The sequence below is a fragment of the Varanus komodoensis genome, unplaced genomic scaffold (genome assembly GCF_004798865.1).
Source record: "Varanus komodoensis strain SLA01 unplaced genomic scaffold, ASM479886v1 scaffold3, whole genome shotgun sequence".
Lineage (NCBI taxonomy): Eukaryota > Metazoa > Chordata > Lepidosauria > Squamata > Varanidae > Varanus > Varanus komodoensis.
In genome coordinates, this window is record NW_025335761.1 from 26,546,492 (window position 1) to 26,571,446 (window position 24,955).

General features: G+C 39.0%; 1 protein-coding gene across 1 annotated transcript in view; it reads right to left on the reverse strand.

Moving 5' to 3' along the window:
• STXBP6 (syntaxin binding protein 6) overlaps positions 1 to 24,955 on the reverse strand; it is a 126,513-nt gene that overhangs the window by 14,355 nt on the left and 87,203 nt on the right. The window contains exons 3-4 of the mRNA XM_044436591.1: positions 18,198 to 18,328; positions 15,748 to 15,913 (exon numbers count right to left, since the gene is read on the reverse strand). Of these exons, the coding sequence (XP_044292526.1) occupies positions 15,748 to 15,913; positions 18,198 to 18,328 (297 nt within the window). The remainder of the gene's footprint in view (positions 1 to 15,747; positions 15,914 to 18,197; positions 18,329 to 24,955) is intronic.

Below are 24,955 nucleotides of genomic sequence, written 5' to 3' on the forward strand. Positions count from 1 at the left end.
GACCGTATGTCCACTTGGCTTGGCTACTGTTTTGAACCAGGCTCCAGCTGGCAGATCTCAAGGTTCTAGAAAAACTAAAGTTGATCCTGGAAACCTGAAGTTTGCCAGCCCCAGCATGAAACAGGAGGAAGGGGCCTCATACGCCAGTCCATATCTTTGTAGAAAAAGGCATGTCAGAGAAGGGTTTAGTCAAACTATAGCATCTGAAATTATTTGCAGTATTGAGTAACTTGATACCTGCATCCATCTTAAATCAGAACATTTGTGAACAGTCCAGGACATGCCCAGTTATCTTGCTAATGGCTTAGAGAGATAGTGTATCTTTTTGTAGTTTTAATGATGCCAAATTCATGGTGTGACATGTATTAAAACGGCAGAATTTATTTTGAAGTGCTGGAATATTCAAATACACATTTGAACCTTAACATGTAATCTAATTCAACTACAGTCTTGAATTAGGTAGTGCTAATCTTATGCAAGCAAACACTTAGATTAGTATGTATTTGGTAAGTCAGAAGAAAGTCTCTTGTGTTTACCCTTAAGAATATCCCAAACTATTACATCACAATTTTAATGAAATTATTTAAGAAACTGATCAGTAAACCTTCAAATAAGTACTTGACAGAAGTAACTCTGATTTTGTTAAATCTACACAAGCCTAATTAAAGCTTTTTTTTCTATTAACAGGCCCTTTAAATACTTATATGCACCACCAACCGTAACAGTTTCTCTGAGCAGCGAACTTAGATCACCATTTCTTCATGCACATTTTCAAGCCCTTATACTACACTAATTTTTAAAAACCTCATAATATTGACTGACCCAATACTGTGTTAAAATGGTATAATTTAAATGATGAGGAGTCACATCAAACAGAAGAGTAAAAATATTTTAGATAAATATTAAATTGGGACTATTATGAACTTAATATTTTACTTATGAGTGTTAGGTTTCTGCTATGCTTTCCTTTAGTTTTCTTCGTCAAGACTTTCTGATAGCCCCAAATCAATTGCTTATTTAGGTTGTTTCTTTTTCACAGTAATGCCTCACAAGTTTGTTTGCTCTTAACAAAACAAATAGATACTAATGCCTTGTTCTTTTTGGTGTCGGGCAAAGACCTTTTTATTGTCCCAATATGTTAACAGTTAATTAGTTTTATCTTTGATTTCATCATTATTTATCGGATACAGTGTGTTGTGTGTTGCATGTGGTTGTTTTGCTTTTTGTTTTTTTGTAAGCCATCCAAAGACTTTAGTGTTGGATGGCATATAAAAACTTTAAATAAATTAAATAACGTGTACTCTGTACACATTTTATTACAAAAACTAAACACAATTAAGTAACAGTAAGTCTACATTTTTTGAAAGTGGTACCAATAACTTCTAATTTGTGCTAAAATGAAGTAAATTAAGATGCCTACTTCCAGCTAGGGCTTTAATGGAGCCAACTGGACACCAATGGCAAACTGACACTATCAAAATAATGGAGGCAGAGGAGGGATAAATTATAGTGCCTATTACATGAAATGGCAAGTTAATCAACATAAGCCATATAAAGCCATCTTTAGTTAATGTGGTCATCTTTAGATTCCTAGAAACACAACATTCCACAAAACTAAATCTGATAACCAACAACTATAAAAACAGAACTGTTTATTGACTGTGATAAAATGAAACTGGTCATTCTAGTATATTGTTATATATAATATTAACAACCAGAAAAACAATTTTTAATGATGGTTGATTGCCATCAGCATCATTTCATTAATACCAACTAATACTGTTGATTTGCACATTTCTATTTCTTACTTGTTCCGACTAACACCCAGGTTGTGTTCCTTCCATTTATATTAATTTATGATTTAGCAGTCTGTAGAAGCCACTTATATGTATAAATAATAAGAAAACCTGGGCAGAAACGTTGCTTGTCCAGAGTTTAAAAAATGCCCAAAAGACGACAAAGAGGGCAGAACATTTACAGGCACAGTATGAAATGACCCAGTTTTATAATGCAGTTAAACTACCTGATCAGTCATGTTCAAGAATAACCATTTAAAAACACACTGGCTCTATTCCCAATTCCTGCTGTCTTCAAAGTGCTGAATCCATGATGTGGAATTCAGTTGCGCTAGGCAGCAAACAGTCCAGGCTAAGCACTATGGGCTAGAGAAAGTCTTACTCTTCTTCCCACTACACATAATCTTCAGAGACACCTCAAGAGCAACAGAGCTTCAGTAATGTCTCTTCTGGATAGCCATGTACCTTCGTCAGCTCCCAAACCATGAGCAATGAAACTGCACTGCCATTTCCCCAGAGTCCACTGAAGCCTGCAGGGCAACACAGGAAGGACTACATTCTGGGCAAGTACTCCTGGAAAGCGACAAGCAAATTGCTAGAATGCTGAATTGGGACATTTACACTAAAATTCTACCATCCCCAGGAAGTCATTTTAGGGACTAGAGGACTTTTGCTGCTCCTCTGAAATAAATGTTCCACCAACTTGTAGGCAAAAATAATCAGAATCTTGTATGTGGCTATTAACTTACTCTTGTGAAAGTTAAATAGAATATGAGCACAGATAATTTGGATTCAATAAATAACTTGTTTTCAGTTCATATACAGGAAACTGCACTAGACTAGATTGCTTGACTTACAGTTTCAAAGTCAAGAAAGTATACGGCATGAGCTCCGAATGATGCATTTCTAGGGTACTTCAGTGGGCTTGCTTGTGAGCAAGGGACAGCACCACCCTTGAAGTCAGAAGGGTAGCAAAATTGCTGCTCTGAATCCTGCTTACTGGAATGGTCCTGTGTTAATTCTGCACACCTCCATACCTGTTCTCTTTGCTCTATAAACATATGAATTTCTGTCCAACCACCCTCACAACTAGGGTGAATCAGAACGCTGAGTGCACAATTATTTTTCTATTTTTTACAACTTGTACTGGATATTACAACTTGCAACTCTAGGAAATCTTTTAAAAAAAGGAATAGAAAAAAATTGTTTCACCAAGGTCTTTTAAGTTTTCATTTTCAGGTCAACTTAAGGAATACTGCCCATAGCCACTAATTCAACGGACATCTTAATAATAAATGGACATCTTAAATAAAACCAAAATTTACTCAAGACCTATAAATTCAGCAAGAGGAAAAAGGAAAGCAGCAGGAGCAGGAGAGAAAGAAAGGTATTTTGTAACTCTTCAGTATCTCACTGGAATCGTAAAATCAACTGTGATCCCATATTGGGCAGATCATTGAGTTCCAAATTAAATATGTAAATGAAGATGTCCTCTCAAATTCTGAAGTGTCAGGTGAGGACTCCTGGAAAAAATAATGGTTGAAGGAGGCAGTAATTAACCTACGAGAATGGGCATCAGCAGAGACCAATTCTCCCTGCTCTGAGTGCATACATAATTCTCAGTATTGCAAGGGTCTTGTTCCCAGCTCAGTTCTCACTGCAGTAAGGGTCAGGTTGCCTTTACAGGACAGGTGACAAGTGGCCTGTAGTCTCTGAGCTCAATCACAGCTCACAAGTTTAGGCCCCGGCTGGAGGCAAGCAAAGCAGCTCAACTACTAGTCCTGGTAAGCTCAGACCTGGGTATTGTTCTCTATAGTGACCAGAGGAAGCACGGCACTATTACCAGAAATGAGAAGTTAATAACAAGTCACCACATACCAACTGATCTGGATTCTGGCTAAAGTCAGGAGCTATTATCTCTATCACTACAACAATGATATCTAACTATAAAATGCTAGAAAGATGGTCCCCCTCTTGGGTGCACACCTTAATGGGGTGAGTGGTAGGAGAATGTCAGGGAAGATGGGACCAATGCCACCAATAGACTGCCTCACTAGACTGGTTTCCTACCAGGAAAAGTGTCCACGATAAACTACTGCATCTTCGTACCTATTATGAAACCGTCCCAACAATCCACTCTCCAAGATGAGACTGCCAGGTTGGAAGACACTTTATCAACTACTGGGAAAGAGCAAAGGACAAGTACAAATAGTACTGTCATGAAGTAGACCAGTAACCTCATGTCAGAAATTCATACAGCAGAAACAGATTACAATTAAGACACCGGTCACAAAGGAAGCAGGCATGTTCAGGCATCTTTTAAAATTTTATTTGCAGGGAATGTGGATTCTACACAACTTTTCCCTTCATGCTTCGGGGCACACACTATCAGCATGGTCCCACTCCCGCCTGGCCTCTCCACCTAGTTTTGTGCCATCCCACACAAGATTCCATTCAGTAACAAGGTAAGTGATCACATTTTCAGGCTCTAACAATGAGGCAATAGTTGTAGTTAGCTTCATTTTTATTCATCAAGTTTGCAGAGGAAGAAAGCCGAAAAGTAGAGAAGCCTGCAATTATCTCTGTCTAATAAGATGGTGCTCCCTCCTACTGAGAAGAGCAGTAAGCTTTATGAACTCTGACACGCTAAAATTTCATCTTCTGACAATGAATCTGCAGTGTGTGTGCTACATCACAGTATGAACCAGCCAGAGCAAACAATGACAAGGACAATCCCTTGCAGAAAGCACTCTGACCCTCATCAGTTTAGCTTCTCAAATGTCTGAAATAAGTAACATTCCTATATTAACACCCTAACCTTCTTGGATTTCAAAGGCCATGGTGATCTGAGGTTACAATAGAAGGAAATTTTGTTCAGAAACAATTTATGTGCAGAGCTACATAACAGCTCTCCCACTGGAAAATTTGCACTGCTCTAAATCTAATGAGCTAGGGCCAAGCATTTCCTAACAATTGCAACGTACGCTCTATGGCTTAATGTAACAGGTGCACTTTTTACACTTCTTCCATATGGCACAGGCTGCACTGCCCTGCCCACCCAGATTGTGTCTGCGTGATGGACTTCACAGAGTGCACAACTGCAGAGACTAATACATATCGGTGCTTTCCACATCATCTGTGCACCTTCATATTGTCATACACGGATTTCTAATACTTTACTCTGAAGTATTTTCTTCATTTGTGTAAGAGAGAGAGAGTGTGTGTGCATGCAAGCATGCGTTTAACATGGTCATGGATCCATAAAATACAGATGAGGCAACAAACCTCAGATAACAAAAGACACAACAAAAGTCAAAGGACTGTGATGTTTGCAGGTGTGATTCAGTCTATACGACTAAAATAATCTGAGCTCTCATCTTAATTGCCAGGTTTTTAAGCAAGAGAAAGAGAGAGAGAGAGAAAGTAAGTGCAAGGAAGAGAGAGTGAGGGAGTGCTAACCCTCTGTTTCTATACTCACCTTTTCCCTTCACACAAACAAGACCCTGTTGGTCTGCCAGGTAGATGTTAGAAGTGGAAGTATACAATAATCCCTACATCCATGATCATATGTGCAGTTTGGGTCAAAGAACAAGCAAATTCAAATTCTGCACTTTCAAAGAGGTGCTTGAGGGACAAGACCAATGGCATGAACACCAGAGGGCTGAGAACTGACATTTCACCACTACTCTCCAAGCGCTGTCAGAAGCCCCCTTAACAGGACTGATGTGTGAACAGGCCAGAGATGCTTATACCAGAAATGACCCTATCATCAAGCAGGGTGAGGCAGGCTTCTTCAGACTGCATGTTACGGGGAGCAGCAAATTTTGATTCCTTTATTTTAAAGCAAGACATAGGAACGGGGAGAAATCTCTGCTGAGTTTCTGATGTTGCTTGTGTTAACATGCAGCACGAGCACTGCTCCGCCTCATTCTTACAGCAAGTTAGTGGAGTTGCCAATCAACTAGGGTTAAAAGGGAAACAAAACCCTGTACATGCCTTTTGTTTTTCAGCGCCTAGCTGCCAGAAAAGGAAAAGGTGGGGCTGGTCCACCCACTCTAGGCATGCTGTTTTGAAATTTACTTGTCCTGAATCTTTCTTGCACATGCACCACAACAATAGAAGGGGGGGGGGCTGATTTAAGTTTCTGCTGTTCAGTTTTAATAAGCTCCAGAGTCACGGTATGTATGGCAATTAATTCAAGGGAGCTCTAGCTTCTGGCAATGTTTATTATTACATCATGCATCTGTTACACTACAATCATGTAGTCATTCCTTGCTTGGATGAATCACTGTATGACATTCGGCAAACAGCTCACAGTGTTTCATTACTAACATGATATTACTAGGTGCTTAACATCAGACAATTTGTAACACTTGGACTACAGGATAGTGTGCGCATTTTTCAGACTGGAAACAGATCCGATTTACCAGGAAGCTGGCCCTTGTTTTAACAACTTACCAGTGCAGGGTTCCTGCACCGGTCCCTGTACATATCATATTTATATGCCCAGATGACATCTCTTTAGGTGAGAAATGAGTGGAAAAAAGATCTCCAGACCATGCCTGATCTGGATTTCAGCTCCCAACATTCCTGAACCATCTGGAAACTACCATCTGCCACTCCTGCTTGGTTGGTGGAATGAAGTGAAGTCTTGCATTTATCAAGTTCTTGACGCCATGCAATGTGCTGGCTGACGTGTAGCCATCCAGCAAAGAACCATCAGAAACATCAAGTAGTTGCTTGCTCTCTCCCATCACGGGCAGAGGGGTAATGATAAGAGGTCCCTCCCGCCGCAGGCAGAGATTAAACCTTTAGGATTTCACATCATTCTTCTGCATTAAGCAGGCAGAAAGGATGATAGCAGCTTACAGCATTAACTGAATTATTATTTTTTACCACGGTGCTTTCTGGTATCAAATGCAAGCATACTGTAAAAAGGGAAATATAGCAGGGGTAATAGCATGTTCCAGTTGATGAAAATGTCAGTGCAGACTCTACGGGTCTAAGCCCCTCTTCTAGCCCAGTAATTCAAAACTGATTAGCATTCAAAAATATGGAAGGGAATAGCATTCTTCAAAAGAAGAGGTGCTACCGGTCCAGGAGAAAATCAGTGTGGATATTACTTCCTGAACAGAAGGCATTCATTCTCTGTGACCTGCTTTTCCCACATTCCCTCTTCTGTTTATTTTTGCAGCTTCTGCTGTTCATTCATTCGCAATCCTTCTCTGCTATTTCCCTCCAACTGTTCTAAAATATTTGCTGAAGCAAACACACACCCACATGCAAACCCTTGAGGTTGTTTTTGAGCATCTGAGGCTTCTAGAACCAGGTTTCAGAGTTTACTTGTAGTGATGCTGCACCCTTCAGTTGATGTCTGTTTGAATTAGCTGGGGATGCTGGGAACTGTAGAACATGTTTTCTGTATGCATAAACATAGAATTGTGAGGTTGGTTGCTTTACTAAGCAATTTATACACACTTGCCTGGACATAAGCTTTATTTTTATTTTATTTATCTTAAGATTTATAAACTGCCCCATTCCTATAGACTCTGGGTGGTTTACAAGAAATTAAACTAACACTGAATAATATAGACTAATACAACATTATAGATGTACTGCTGAAGAGAAAGGTACAGGATTGTACCTTTAAGAAATGTATATAAATTTATTCATACACACAACACTTATAGAAGAGTGTACATGTTTGCATTCAGGTATTCATCTCATACAATGACATACAACATATATGTAGATTTATTTAATTCATAAATTATTATGAATTAATAATCATGTGTTAATTAAATTAATAAAATACACAATTCAAATTATGTAGCAGCAGAATATCTCAAGTTCTCTCACTCTGATAAGCTTTGCCATGCATGTTCGGGAGGATAAAAGTGGAACACATTTTCTGTTAGGGCTTGCTTCTTTACTTAAAACATCTGAACGCGTATCTTGGCTTCTGCCTGCTCCTACAAATTTTACATCTGAGTAATTTTGTTGGCTTGTTTATTCATGTGATCCATGACCCTGGTGACATCACTGTGTGAATTATTTACAGAGTACCTTGCTGGTCTCAACCAATACTTGGCTGGAGAAAGGCAAATGACTCATTTCAGTGATACCGTGGCCAAGAATTCTCTGAGGAAACAGAACGGGATAAGCCATTAGTAACTCCAGCCGACCATCTTGGAGAAAGGTTCCAAGAGGCAAAGACGCTGCTATACAACTGCAAAGATCCTTGGATGAATTCTTCAATTCAGTACTGCACACAGATTCTCTGAGGCTACAGAGGAGGGCACACCTCTGCAGAATCCTGTTCATCATCCCAGTCTCTTGCCTCTTCTCTTTCCTACCTCCTTCTTATATAAACCTCTGCAGTTCTAACCTTTGCCTTTAGGTGTCAGCAACTATGCCAGGAGTCCCTATGCTACCTGTGACAAAACAATCCAAAAGAAAGGGTAATTCAGGTCTTTGAAACCATGAATTGATGTTTCTCTTCATTTGTCCAAATTTTAGACTAACAGCAACCCCAGAAACCATGATCCACTGCACACTATAAGGCAGGCAAGGGTTTTCTTTTTAACCCTTAGCCCATCCTGCATTGTTTTCCTATTAAAATGCCCCACAAAAGCTATTTGCTGCAAAATGTGCTTAGCAAGATCCAAACAAACTCAATCTGACCTGAATTCAGAAAAAGGTGCTGATTCTACCCTATGAGCTGCAGTTATTTGGGTATAGATGTAACTTATTTTGGAAAGCGTGTTTTACTGCAGTCCTATACAGATGTCCGTGGGACAAATCCTACCAAACTTAGTGGGGCTTACATCTGAATTAATGTGTTTAAAACTATGCTTTTTCTTGCTTTTGGTGTTTTTTAGAGATATGCTCAGTTTGGAGAAATGCATTAAAAGGATTCAGTATATTAAGAACCTGGTTCCAAATGTATAAGAATATAGGTATTCCTCAGTGTGAGAAAAAGGAAAGGGGGAATGTCATAAAGAATCAAAGGCTCTTGACTTTCTTCAAAAATTGTACTGGTGACATTTCCAAATTTTGAGGGATTTATGTCAGAACAAGCCTAGAGAATACTTTCGTAAAGAGGTTATCCCTTACATTATCTTTTTTTCCAAGACAGGAAAATTACCAGTGATTGCATACCAATTTTAAAACGATGTACAATTACTGGACTGCAGGGATTATATGTAAAATAGTGCTGAAATGGCAGTGCATAAAACTGAGCTGTATGTCACTCAGGGCAAAACTGAAAAATTCCCTTGCTTGCCTTGTATGATTTAGTAAACACTTTATCAAAGTGAACAATAACATTGTTCCATAATAAACCAACTACTACCTATATAGCACAGGTATCTGTCTTCTTAGAAGTAATATAAAATAATTGATTACCCCAACTTTGCCCAAAGTGAGCCGATGCAGTTTAAAATCAAGCCATCAACACTTGCCTTCTGGTTCCAGCTTAAATAATCATTATTCTGCTTGCTGAAACATTCCATATAATTGCAACATTATTTACCTCTGCAATGTGCAGTTATTATATAACTGGAAAATTATTTACTTCTGAGTAGAAGATTAATGTTTATTTATAGATTGCTCAGTTTGAAATAAACAAATAAGCAGACTCAGCTTTGGATAATTAAATGACAACAACTACAGGTGTAACTGAATGAAGTCCTGGATATAATGAAGAAGCAGTAGCTCAGGTAAGAGTCTGGTGTATGACACAGATCACTGGGTTGCTAATGTTTCTATCTTTCAATATTCTTATCATCATGAACCAAGAGTAATAATATTGTGAATTCATTCAGCAGAAGAGAACTAACCATTCTCATTAGTTGCCAGTGTTATCAGCCGTGTCCAGTAATTAGCTGTTGTGGCATTGATGCAAGCAACAATAGGGTAATCACATTTTAGTATCAAGAAAACATGATATTGAATTGCACACTTAATTGCTATTTTGCAGCAATTCTTTTAGCACACTCTTTAGCATTTTAGGCAATATAAAACGGTACACTTTAACATCACCCCGTAATGAAAGGAACATGACAAAATGTTTTATTGGCTGCTAAGCAACTACTGGCAGCAAAATGGGCTTAACAGTTTTGCTCTATCTTTAATGATTAATGCTCAATTGTGGAGAAACAGTCACATTCTCTAATGGCGACTGCATTTCAGGAATAGATGGTCAAAAGCAGGGAGAAAATGCTTTCCCAGTCTAAGAAAAAAGCATCCTTTACTACATGAGTGCCACATTTCTCCCCTTCATTCCCAAAATCATGACACTGTTGTTCCTGAGTGCCAAACACATGTATGTATTCATACATACAAGTTTTTGTATTTTCATTTACAGTAGTAAGAAGAACCTATGAAACCTGTGCCACAGGAGATTATGTATTTTAAAAATTTCTATTCCAGGGGTTTCCAACCTTTTGGCTTCTCTGGGCCACTTTGCAAGAACACAAATTGTCTTGTGCCATACATTAAATGCACAAACACTAACAAAAGCTGATGAAGAAAAAAAAAAGGTCTACTCATAATTTTTGTGATATCCATTACCGCAAATAAGCAAACAGGCCCTAACTATGTGGCACCCCATTCAGAGCGTCTTTTAAAATCATAGAGCAGGCCCTAAGTTTGTGAACACTAATATAGAAAATGAACATATTTCTAAGTAATAAAACTTCACTGACTTTTTGATATTTTTACTATAAAAGTAGAAAAAAAGAGGGCAACATAAAACTAGTGGGATATTTGACATTGCATTTGAGAAACTAATGCATCAATATCTGGTTCAATGGAAGTGGTTGCAATTCTCAGAGAGTTCTCAAGGTGATCATCAGATATTTTGGTTCTAATTTTACTCTTAGTGTGCTTCATTCTTGAAAATAGTAGCTCACAAATGTAGGTGCTGCCAAAATGCAAATCCATGAACAGGGAGTGATTGTGAAGCAAGAGATATTTGTCTCTGGGAAGATAGGACCTATAAAAGTCCATGATATATATTTTTTTAAGTTGAATATCAGATTGCAGCTCTATGCATTCTATTTGAAAATAGGCAGGGTGACTGAAAATGGAGATGCAAATATACCAAAATAGTGATTATTTTCCCAGAAATTTTGAAATGTTTTCAAATTCTTGTACATATTTTTCACTGTTCACAGGACTGTGTTTATCCAATGTGCCAAAAGGCAAAAAACTGTTTGCAACAAAAGGTTGAAATATTATTGATAATAGCTGTGTTTCACTTGCCAAGTCACCAAGAGCACATCTAACATCTGATGGTGTCAATTCAACTGTCTGCACTTGGAAGATAACACACTGGTACCTGCACACCACCGTAAAACTGAAGCCATGCATGTGTACAAATAGCGAGAACATACGTAGGTTTATTTTATGTGACATTGCGACACAACGCTGTCATCTAAGTTCACACTTGAGAACCATGCAATTGAGTTACAAACAAAATCACAAAAAAAATCTTATCATGTTTTATTTAAGTTTACAATTTTACAATGTTGGGTCACATTCATAGCCATCCTTGGCCGCATGTGGCCCATGGCCCGCTGGTTGGACACCCCTGTTCTACACCATCTTTCATTAACATTTTCACGATGGTTTACACATTTTAAGAAAATAATAATTCAACAACAACAAAACAATTAAAAAAAGATGTCTTTGTTGGATCTGCTGAACTTACAATATTCACAGTTTAATGGTCAATGTATACAGGGATTTCTGTAATATGTCACACTGTCAATTATTTTACATCATGACCTTGTGATGAATTTTGGATGGCAAACTGTAGCTCTGAGAAAATTACTGAGTAAATCAATGGACCAATTTCCTTAATTCTACCCACTGGATAGCTTTGGCTTATCAAACTGACTTGAGTGGCATCATGTTCCTCAACAATGCAGAGACACAAGCATGCCATTTAATTTCTATATCATTATCAACACCACAAACCTAGCCTGTATTCCATTTTAGTTACAGACCAGCACTCTGAAGAAGGTGATCCTGAATGGCCCAAGGGCATTCCATGGGCTTCATGTTGGACCAGAGATTTGCCTCTTTGGTTCTAAGACTTTGATTGCTATCCTACAGACCTTTTCACCAGGCTCACTACAGGACACTGTGTACCAATACTTTTTGTTTAGTTGCAAAGTTGTGCCCGACCCATCACAACCCCATGGACAACATTCCTCCAGGCTCTCCTGTCCTCCAGCATCCCTTGGAGTCTACCTAAGCCTACACTCACTGCTCCAGTGACTCCATCTAGCCACCTCATCCTCTGCCGTCCCCTTCTTCTCCTTTTGCCGTCAATCGTTCCCAGCCTCACACTAATACTTGTAAATAGCTAATTATAACAGCCCTAAACACAACAGACTTAAACTCAGTGAGATATTATTTTTTCATTGTTGCTTACGCACACAGTTAAATGGTTTTGGTTTTGAATGAGTGCATAATGGACCAGCCATATCACCGGAGGCAACTCATAATAGCCAAGACCTTTCACATTATTACAAAAAAGGTAGTTCTGAATTTCCTCCAGCTCCTGTTTTGACAGAGTCAATTAGCACTTGTTTAATTATTGCTGGCAGGACTACACATACAGAGAAATGCAGAAATGCTAAGATTCTGATATCATGATGCCATTTCTAAAAACAATAACCCCAACTTGCCTTCTGAAATGAAAGCTATTATCAGGAGAGCACACAGCTTTCTTTATCAAACTCTAGATTTCCACCAGAGGTTCTCTGTATGGGCCTCCTACAGAGGGAGAAACCTGGACCTGAGCAGCACAGGAAGGCATTCCAGCATTCCTCCATGCAGCCCTCACTGTGTCTGCTTTCAGTGTCTGCAAGGAGAGCTTTTGCTGAGGGCACAATGGCTATTCTGCTAGTCCTGTTTTTTCACAACACATTTTATTCTCTATCTCAAGGAGGTATAAGAAGATATAGCAAAATAATGTCTTTTAGCTTTGACATACCCTTCATTCAGATCCCTATGACAAGCCCTCCTTCTGCTTTACACCAAGTTCTTAGGTCAAAAATTTTGTAATTATTCATTTATATTTGTGCTTATCCAACTAAACTTAGAAAAATATATAATATGTGAATAGATTTCTATTATATTGCTTTTTTGAGTTTCAGTGTTGCAAGCTACTCAGGGAGCTTTGCCTATTGGGTGGCATAGAGATTTAATAAATGAAACAATATTTAATAAATAAATGTGGGATAATTGAATAATAGCAAAATACTGCTTCTACCCCACCTTTCCTCAGACCATATAAATACTCTTATCAATATACCAAATTTTGTACAACATAATATGTTAGAATATGAAAAATGTCAACAGAGAATTTTCAGGAAATTGTTAATTTAATTATTAGAATGATGGGTAAATAAAAAGGTCTTTACCTTGTGCCTAGTAGAGAGTTGGCACCAGGCGGTTAATAATATTTCACTATTAACTAGTCTGAGAACTCTCTATCCATTTGGTTCTCAAAATCCTAGGGCTAAACATGAAGGAGACATCCAAAACAGAGATGAAACAACAAAAAAATCACATCTCCATGCACAAAAATGACTGTGAGCAATAGGGTTAACCCACAGCCTTAATAACAGTATCAGCCTTTTCAATGTTCCCAATCCTTTTTGCAGAGACTGATTTCACATTATTTAGAAGGCATTGATACAGTAAATAATGTTTCATACATTTTAAGAGATGAAAATATATACCATTAGTTGGTGCTTATTTGCTAAAGCACAAGTATAAACAGCTATGTACTGTCCAACATTTAGAGGAAATAGTACCTGGCGATGTATCAGCAGAGAGGTTGCAAATCTCTGAACTTCAGCTAGCTCTAAATTACAGGAACTTTGATGCAATTTTCAATTGTGCTGCAGGGCTTGTTCTCTTTGGAGGCCAGGGGACAGTGAATAAGGAGCATATTTGGGGCACAGCATCAAGGTGGAATATTTAAAACCAGCTCTAATATTTTGCCTAAACACTTCAGTGGGCAATTCAATTAGAGAATGCAATGATTAATAAAAGTCAATATGGATTTATCAAGAATAAATCCTGTCAGACTCATTTAATATAATTTTTTGACTAGATAACCTCCCAAATGGACAGTGCAAACATTATGGACATTAATCTATCTTGACTTTAGCAAAGCTTCCAACATATGCCCATAACTTTCTGTTAAACAAACTAGCAAAGTGGGCTAGATAGAACAACCATTAGGCGGATCCAAAATTGGTTACTAAATCAGACAAAGAGAGTGCTCATCAATGGCACCTTCTCCAAGTCGAGAGAGGTAACTAGTGGAGTGCCACAGGGTACAGTCCTAGGCCCAGTGCTCTTCAACATCTTTATTAATGATATGAGGAAGTACAAGGAATAATAATCAAATTGAAGGCAATATAAAACTGGGTGGAACAGCTAACAACCTCGAAGACAGAAAGAAGATCCAGGGCGATCGAGATAAGCTTGAATTCTGGGCTGAAAACAACAGAATGAGATTCAATAGGGACAAATGACAAGTCCTACAAATACAAGATGGGGAATGCTTAGCTCAACAGTGCTGCAAAAGAAAAAGATCTTGGAGTTATTATGGACAACACTGTTATTAGCCAACAATGCAATGCAGCTCCAAAAGAGCAAATGCTATTTTGGGATCCGTTAATAGAAGCATCACTTCCAGATCATGAGAAGTACTAGTCAGACCTCATCTAGGCTACTGTGCCAAGTTCTGGGCACTCAAACTTAAGAAAGATGCAGAAAACTTGGAAAGGGTTCAGAGGAGGGCAACAAAGATGATCCAGGGTTTGGAAACACTGCACTATGAGGAGAGACAGAGAACTGAGTATATTCAGCCTTGAGAAGACTGAGGGATAATATAATAGTTTGTGACAAGTACCTAAAAGGCTGTCACAAAGAGGAAGGACAAACTCTCTGCTTGCACATACCAGAGTGTAGGACACTCAAGGAATAATCAAGTCGAAACAAACCAGACTCAAGCTAGGTATCAGAATGGTTTCCTAACTGTTAGAGTAATTCAACAGTGCAACCAGTCGCCTAGAGAGGTCATGGAATCTCCCACACTAGAGACATTCAAAAAGAAACTGGATAGTCATCTGAATGGAATGGTGTGAACTGGTGTCATGCAATGACAGGAGGTTGGACTCAATGGCCTTCTTGGCTATTCTATTCTATGTTTCTGTGAGTTAAGAGTGAACATACCTAACTATAAGAAATGGAAGCAACAATGAGCACAACTGGAACAGTGATCAGGACCCTGCAAAAGCAACACTAAGATTTCTGCTATTTGAAGCAACTCACATGTGCTGCTGACATTAATAATCCTGGTAAATAAATGGTGATGTTTTGGCCTAATAAAGCCGTGCATAAAGGGAAGCTGCAATTGTTCAACAACAGCCATTCTAATTTAGCTCTTTCAGAAATAGTGGCAAAATCAATGTTTGCTAAATGGGAAAGAAAAAAATCACTGGGAAAGGAATTAAATTTGAAGGCGTCTAAATCAATATCTGGAAGAAGTGAGACACATACTGGAGGCAATATCCTCATCCACTAAAGCACAACAGATTAAAGCCATGAAAAAAATTATTTAGATAGGAAATATGTCTTCTGAGATGTTACAGCTTTTTTAAAGCAATGGTTGCAGTTAGAATATAGGGAAGTCTGGGTTCAAGACCAGCCATGTAACATACATACATACATACATACATACACACACACACACATATATATAGTTATATTTGGTTGGTTTTAAGTAAGCTAATATGACATAATATGAATCAAAATGTGAATGAACTGGAACAGCAACTCCAATGTTTTCAGATAAAATGTATTAGATGAAACAACCTAAGGTGGGTCCAGTCATTCATATGAAAACATATACACTTACCTCCAATAATTTTAGACTGGCAATTGACAAATTCTGGCTTTTTGTCAGTAAGGTACCGTTGACAGGAATGATGGAGAATTTGAAAGAATGTACATTTTTCAGATGCAGTGCTTGCTACCCATTGGTCAAAAGAATTTTCAAACAGTAAATCAAATTCTGGAGAATCCTAAAAAGAATAATATAAGAATTACTAGATTAATAGTTTAATCTAATAAGGCTGCCCTTGCCAAGGTAGATTTTGAGAAATAAAATTCCAAAACATTGGAGGCCAGGTGACAGTGCCGGTGAGGAACGCTTTCCTTCACTTTCAGCTAATCCAACAGCTGCATCCTTACCTGGATGAGCACTAGCAACGGTGACACATGCTCTGGTAACTTCCTGGTTGGATTATTGTAATGCGCTCTATGTGGAGCTGCCCTTGAAAATGGTCTGGATACTTCAATTGGTACAAAATAGAGCTGCCAGGCTGCTGATGGGGGCCGGCCATTATTCTCATTTAATGCCGGTCCTCTATCAGCTACACTGTCTCCCAAATGAAGTCTGGGTCCAATTCAAGGTGCTGGTATTAACCTACAAAGCCCTAAAAGTCTTGGGACCAGAATACCTGAAGGAATGTCTCCTCCCCTACATGCCCCTTAAGATTGGCTGGAAAGGCCTTTCTTTGGGAACCCTCCTTGAAGGAGGTCCAGAGGGTGTCTACCTGGAGGAGGGCCGTCTCCGCGGTGGTGCCTAGACTATGGAATGTGCTCCCCAGAGAGGTTTGCCTGGCGTCGACTTTATACTCATTTTGGCACCAGGTCAAGACCTTTTTATTCAACCATCATTTTAATAATTAAGGCTTTTTAGATGTTTTTAACATTTCCATAGCTGCATTCTTTATTATTTCTTCTTTCTTTTGTTTGAAAGTGGTTGTTATGTTGGTTTATTATTTATTGTTTTAATTATTGTATTACTGTATTGTACATGATATTTAATCTCTGTAAGCCTTCCTGAGCCATTCATTGGAAAGGACGGGATATAAATGTTTTAATTAACAAAACAATTAAAATTGTCTAAATGGATTATTTACAAATTCTTTAAAATTTTGGAAATTTCTTTCAACTCATAATTGCACTGTAGAATATTATTTATTTATTTATTTACTTACTTATTTAAAACATTTCTATGCCGCCCCATTCGCAAAAAGCCTCGGGGCGGCTTACAAAAACTACTATTTAACTACTGTTCAATTCAAGAAGATGACTAAAGAAAATCCAACAGAAGATGTGATGTAGGAGATCCCATCTAACCAGAACGACTCCCATTCCGTCCAATACATGCAGGTGGGTGGGGCACACACACTGAATCTATCTGGATCTGAAACTGTCCTAACATCATGACTGCATGCACTTTCAGCTGCCACATTTGACAAGATCCACTAGGATAGTGTTTCCCAAATATATTTTGTCTTCCACTTCCATCATCCACAAATACCAGTCATGACCACTGGGGATGATGAGATTTGTAGTCTGGCAATATCTGGAGACCCAGGACTGGTAACCATGGTTCTAGGATATCATCAGCATGAGTTCATCTTGAAGGAGGTGGCATATAGGTCTTGACACACTGGGTCAGACATGTAAGTGGTGCAGGTGGGTGGTACATGATGTAAAATTATGCTTGCAGTATGAGGCCACCTATCTCAATGATGCTAAATGTAGAATCCTCCACATGTGGGTGGCCTACAATATCCATCTTGCCTTACTACTGCCATTCTAGCTTAGAGTTAATGGGTGCTGCAGTCCAACAATATCTGGAAGGGCACACATTCTCCACCACTGCTCTGTTTGCAAACATCTGCACTATATTCATCTCCGATCTACGAAGAAAAAGGGCAGAAGGAACGATGCTAAGTAACAGTGCATATCTTGCCAAAATCAAGGACTAAATTTTTGTTATTTATTTTTTAGTCATTCAGCTGTTTCTGAGTTGCTTAATGTAAGATAAATATTTATGCAAAAGAAATCTTTTCTTGCCTAGAGAAATTGATTCATTCCATGTAACACTGGGACAAAGAAGTAGCACATATTATCACAATAAGCATTCAATAAGGAAGAAAAGAACATGAAAACCTACAAGCGACATTTAAAAATATAGATTGAGGTGACAGAATTGTTTTCATTTTACTATGGCAAAGGTGAAAAGATAGAAATAGGGTACAACATACAAAGTATATATGAAAGAACTTGCTAAAGCTTTGAGTGGGTATTCAGGATCTTTAGATCCTAAATGTAGAGCTGAAGTCATCATTTAAAACCATTGTGGGCTTAAAAAATAAATAAAAGTCACCAAATCAATTTTCTTTTGCAAAATAGAATTAAAGAAGGAACAAGGAAAAATGATCAACAATAAGCATTACAGGAAAGAAATAGAATACTAAATGAGAAGCAACTGAGGGACCATCTACTCACCCGATGAGGGTCTATTCCATTAACCTGGCGAAGCTGTTCTAGCATCCACTGTGACCTTCGTACAAAAGATGTGGAACCTTCAAACTGTTTGACTTTTGTAATAGATGCTTGTGCAGGTTTCTTGTTTGTCACTGTACACATAACATAAAGGAGATTGTGTATAAGCATTCAGATGAGTTCTTTAACTGTACACACTTCAAAAGCCTTGTTTACAGAACTGACAGTTTACTGATTCATCACATCTTGACAAATGTATCTCAACATATAGAAATATAAGCTCTGTGTGTGTGTGGGGGGGGGAGAATAGGTGTCTAATTGCACAGTCCTATGTAAGATGAGCTCACAGAGAAAATTTGGCACTAGAAAATGAATACAGGACTGCAATTGAAGTGAATGATTGAATTTTAGAAAAATGCAAAATGAAACAGAATCCTGGACAGCACGGTTATTTCATTTACTTAGTTCAAACAATTTTATATTATCCTTTATGCTACATAGAACTTTAGGGTATTGTAAAATCAATTATCATAACATACTAATAAAAACAGATGAAGCCATCAATAATTAAAAGATACATAAGTTATATGCATAAGATACATAAGTAAGAGCCAGTGTGGTGTAGTGGTTAAGAGCATGGAACTGGGACTCAGACGATCTGGATTCTAGTCCCCACTCAGCCATGGAGCCAACTGGGTGACTTTGGGCCAGTCACAAACTCTCAGCCCAACCTACCTCACAGGGTTGTTGTTGTTGTGGGGATAAGATGGAGGAGAATGATGTAAGCTGCCTTGAGCCCTTTGTAGGAAAAAGGTAGGATGGATGGAGATATATATATATATATATATATATATATATATATATATATATATAAATAAAAAACTGCCTGGGGGAACCAAAACATTTCAGCATGGCACTGAAGAGATAGCAATGTGAACACCAGGGTAGTCAATTTTAGGGAGTACAGTCATTAAGCAGGTCACCATTGCCAAAGATGTCGTTCCATTCTTGTCACATATTCAAACTACCTCAAAGCCAAAGCTCTCTGGGAGGTTCACAACACAATTTAAAATCTTTAGCATTCAAAAATATGAACAACTTAAAAGCAATTAACAATAGAATATCAGGATTAAAAACACACACCAAAGAGCCATCATATGCCATCAAATATTTTGGGGTAGAAGAAGCTCTTAACCTGGCACCAAAAAGATGACAATGTTGGTGACCACTGGACCTCACATGGCCCAAGACCCAGGAGGGATCCACCAGGGTTCTTCTCTGAGTTGTCTTCAAGGGCAGCCCCACACACACCACATTGCAGAGTTACTGAAGATGGAACATTGTGGCTGGAAATGGTTGAAGCTGAAGAACTAACTGAAGCTAGACAAATCAGCTGAATGTTACTGACGTAATAAAGCAGGGATCCACAAACTGCTCTGCTCTTCTATCAAAAGCAGCACCAACTTTCAAAACAGGAGAAACACCAATCTCTTGATCTGAGATCGACATATGCCTGAACTATCTGCCTCCGTCTTGCCATTGTTCATGAGCCCATGTCAAAAAATCTACTTTGCAAAGGATAAAAGCTTTGACTCTCTGGGCAGTTTACCAAAGTTGTAGCATCTTTAAAACTGGCAGACCATGAGCAACCGCTGGGACATTAGGGGATAGCAGCTTCCCCAAGCCCCTTTTAGGGCCCAATAATTATGTCATATGTATTGAATGAAATCATGCCATGATGATGACAAGGTTAAATGGTGTGCATAATTCCAGGCTGGTGGTAAGCCTTAAAGTCACACATGGGGTCATTTTAAAAACTGGGCTACTACCATTTCTTTCCACCAGGTGAGTACAATTTGCATGTCAAAAAATACATCTTGCATGGCACAAGAGGGAATATTGAAGTAGCTACTGTGCATTTACTTTGAAGAAAATTTTATCTTTAAAACCATGAACAGGATCTGAGTTTCTATGTTCATCCCCACCCCATTAACTGAAAATTCTTAAAAGAGTGATAGGTTGTCTGTGCATTTATAAATTAAAAATATTCTACTGAACGCTGGACAAACCTGAAAGAGATTCATGAGCTTCAAATGGTTGACCATTTCACATGAAAATAAAAAGTAGCTTTCGGTAAAGTGTACCGAATAAGAATAAATAGTTTATTTCATTCTGTAGTGAATAACATTTTTAGTGAAGAAATCATTCTATACCAAGTATGTATTCATGTAAAAACTGTGAGGGAATAGGCTTTCCCAAATTATTTAAATCACTTCCTTAGAAAGAGCCTAAAAATACATTTTAAAGTCTTAAGAAATGTAGATACTATATATAAACAGGATTAAGAGATCACAGTCCTTATGAATGTGTGATGTACATTCTACTGAAGGGTCTTCAAATTAATTTTGTATATTCTACTCCCATGTGATATTTGATTTTGATTCAGACACTATGACTCAGTTCACCCCAGCAAATAAGCTACTATAGCTGGTTGTAGAGTTATATGGAAGTTATTTACCCACAAAGAAGCCATGCTGCCCAGGTTTGGACATGACAAGCCCCAGTCAGGTAGATAATTAGGGAAACAGCAGCTGCCTTATCTCATTCAGTGAACTGATCCTATGGATATATACTGCAATTACCTGTTATGGTAACTGTGGGATGTTTAAACCATGATCTACCACTGGTATGGTTGACTGGGACCTACGTGAAGTTTCCTGTGAAAGGTATTCAAAATGCAGCTGACAAGTTGATAATTGAAGAAAAGCAGAGCACACCATTGCTGAGAAAAGCTGCACCGGTTCCCATTTGTTTTCAGACACAATTCACAAGGCTGATTATGCTTTCTACAGCCCTGTGCTATTCAGCACCATGTATCTGATGGACAGCCTTCCATATGAACTTGCCCACATATCTGTGGAGGGCCTTTTGTCAAAATGAAATGGCTTTTATTGCTTGTCTATCATAATTATATGCAGTCCTTTTGGGGCTTTATTCTGGCTTTTTATTACGTTTTATGAAGCTTTTACTCCAGTTACTGTTAATATCTTTTATTGCTTACTTGTATCATTATTTGCTCCTTTCAGTGTGTTCCTGTTTTTACTTTAGTTTGTTATTTTTGCAAACTACCATGAACTTTATTTATATCATGGATTATAAATATTTTAAATAAATAAAGCTCATTTGGAATTCTTGTTCACCATTTGGAAATACACTGCTTGTGCACAACAGTTCTATCTTTTCTGGTAAATCACATCTTTTGAAGAATTACTTCAAAACCATATTCTTAATAAAACAAAATTAGAAATGTAATATAATGATGACCTGATCTATGCACATATTAGGAAGTTGTGTACTCGGTCTAATTTTGATACTGGTTTGGTGTCACCAGTGAATTTAAATGTTAAAAAACAAACTTGACTATCTTGGAGACTTGGTCAGTAGTTAAACTTTTTACTTACTTTTCTAAGAAAGCAAGTGGGAGACTACAGATGAGAGGTGTTGGATGTGGCAGTCCTTTCTGAATGGTGGTGGAAATCTACTACGCCTGAAGTAGAGGTAATGTGAGAATGTTGGGGTCACATGGATGACACCTTGGATTCACTACATCAAAAGCCCTGAACCACTCCCAAGAATGGCAAAAAATACTCCAAAAAATACTTTTGTCCTCGACAGTCAGGCCCAGCAGGACTTAGAAAGTGGTGGCTTCTCTACCATGAACAAACTTGCATATGATTGTTCTGGATGTGCTGTTTAACACTTTTATTTTTTATACATCACTTTTTTTTTAGTAATTCTGATGTCAAATAGCTTGCTTATTTAATGCTGCTGGATGTTCACTGTGATCTTCTCTTATGATGACAATTTTCTGGTCATGCAAATATTTTTCCAATTAATGTAACAGGATCTGTACAGGGTAATTAACTTGCTATGGTCTTTGCTTTCCATGTCGCCTTCCAAAAAGGCTCATCATAACAACTTTGTGTGCTATTCCTTTTGTGTGTGTGCATATCACCCACTATGAGAACACCAGTAGCACATTGAAGTATTATCTAAAGTCTCAAGTCAGTCAGATTTTAAAATACATTCAAAATCCCAAGTCTCTATTCTCTGATCAAAGTATGCTAATCAAAGCAATTTAAATGCAAGTCAGTAATAAGGCACTGAGTAATCACCATTTTACTGCTTCAATTTCAATCAGATAAGAGGGATTAGCTCTGTCTTAATTATTTGGTAGAACAAAAGGAGTTATGCTTATTAGAAGCTTGCATCCGATGGGTATCACATTAAAAAATGGCACAGCAGTGCAGCTGAGTATGAGTATTACAGTCTCACTGTCTTCTGTGCCATTCATGCAGTGTCTCCAATGACTGACATTACTATAATATAGCCTGGGAGTAGGCAGCTCCGTGCAACCATTTGGGCAAATGAGAAATCAGGAGAGGACAGGCCGAGTCCATCTTCCAGTGGTGCCTCAAGAGGGCCTGCTGCCAGGCACCCAGTTCCAGGGATAAGAACTTAAGGGTTGTTCATTCCCTTATATACAAAATCCACCAGCCAGGGAATTGGAGTAGGGTAGTAGCAGAAGCCCCTACAGGCTTCGTGACAGAATTATTTAAAATGTGTGAAAGAAGCAAGCTCTGGCTCTGTGGAAGATCATTAAACATTGGTAGATTAAGATGACCAGGTTATTCAGTGGCTGAAATTATTGCATAATCAGGTACACTGAAAATTTTATCACAGTTCTATCCCCAACTGAATCCCAGATGGAATCACTGGACACTAAATCACAAAGTAAACAGGACTGAATTAAAAAAGGCATCTGCTAAAAGACCGAATTGACTAACATTACACAGACTCCAGAATGGTTCGCTGACGTGCTGATAAGATGTAGCCCAGGTGCAGAAGGTTAAATATTGGCACTTTTACTGTTAATAAATTGGTGCTGCCTAAGTGCTGAAACAATTAAGCTATGCTTTTTTGTGTGAACACATGCCAAGCTTGTCAGCATCCTTCTTCCCTCCTGCCTGTTCCTCTGTCATGGTCTGGCAGAGACTGGAAGCAACTAAATATAGTCTACTGCCAGGAATATAGGAAGCTTTCCTATACTGAGTCCGACCTTTAGTCCAGCTAGTCCAGTATTGTTGACACAGGCTGGGTTCTCATGGCACAAGAGGCCACAGTGATTGTTCCATGTTTGTCTGTCTTATTATCATGTCGAAGTTTGGGTGCCCTGATAGATTCATCCTGATGGTACGTCAGTTCCATGACGGCATGACGGCTCGTGTTTTGGATGATGGAGAAGCGTCAGAGGCCTTTCCCATCACAAACGGAGTCAAGCAAGGGTGCGTGCTGGCACCGACCCTGTTCAGCATAATATTTTCAGCCATGCTGACAGACACCTTTCAGAACAATTCCTTGGGAGTCAGCCTGAAATACAGGACCAATGGAAAACTGTTCAACCTGCGAAGACTCCAGGCTGTCACCATGAAAAAGGAGACTGTGCTATGAGACCTCCTTTTTGCTGACGACTGTGCCCTGAATACTGGATCAGAGCAGGAAATGCAAGCCAGCATGGACAAATTCGCAGCAGCATGCGACAACCTCGGCCTCCTCATCAACACAAAGAAAACCAAAGTGATGCATCAGTCAGCTCTGACAGCCCAACACCAAGAGCCCACCATCACAGTGAAGGGACAAAAGCTGCAAGCAGTGGACCAATTTACATACCTTGGCAGCACCCTTTCCTGTGCAGTGACAATTGACATCAAGGTCAACTGCAGAATCACCAAGGCAAGCTCTGCATTCAGCAGACTGCTGACCAAAGTGTGGGACACCATGGAATAAGCCTTGCTACAAAGCTTAAAGTCTACCGAGCAGTAGTGCTAACCACCCTGATGTATGCCAGTGAGACTTGGACTGTATACAGGAGACATGCTAGGCAACTGAACCACTTCCACATGACTTGTCTCCACAGACTTTTGAAGATCTGGTGGCAGGACAAGGTGCCAGACACAGAAGTCCTCTCCAGAGCAGGCCTGCCCTCAGTTCACACCCTACTGATAGCCCAGACACACTGGGCAGGCCATGTTGCAAGGATGCCAGACCACTCCATCCCCAAACAGCTCTTCTATGGTGAGCTGTCTCAAGGAAAGCGATCAAACGGGGGATAAAAGAAGCGATACGAAGACACGCTGAAAGCCTCTCTCAAGTACCTGGTTATCGACACCACCTCCTGGGAGACCCTGCCCCAAGACTGATCGACATGGTGCATGCTGATCCACCAAGGCTGCCAAACATCTGAAGCCAGAAGGACAACCATAGCACAAGAGAAGCGAGCACTCCGTAAAGCCAGAGTTGCAAATGTAAGTGCCCATATCGGCCTTACCAGCCACCTGCGGACACACAGTGGACAGCTCACAACCCATTAGATGTCAAGGTCCTCATCGAAAATGATGGACGAACATCATCATCACACTCATGGCATTTCAGGGTGGTACATTTGGTTTATAGAAACCATGATAACAAATAACAGTTTATAGTTTCAGCTTATCATTATGGCTTTTTATAATCCCCAAAGCTGAGACCATGCCTTACACTATCTGGAAACACAACTTCTACAGAGTTTCCAGGACACAGTGGCAACTGCAGGCACTGGCCAGCCTTCCAGCCTCCACTAACGCACTTGGGCTAGCAACAGAAGTGGGATCCAGCCCATGAAGTCCACCTAGTTCCCATCCAGGAAGTCCTCACGACCCATT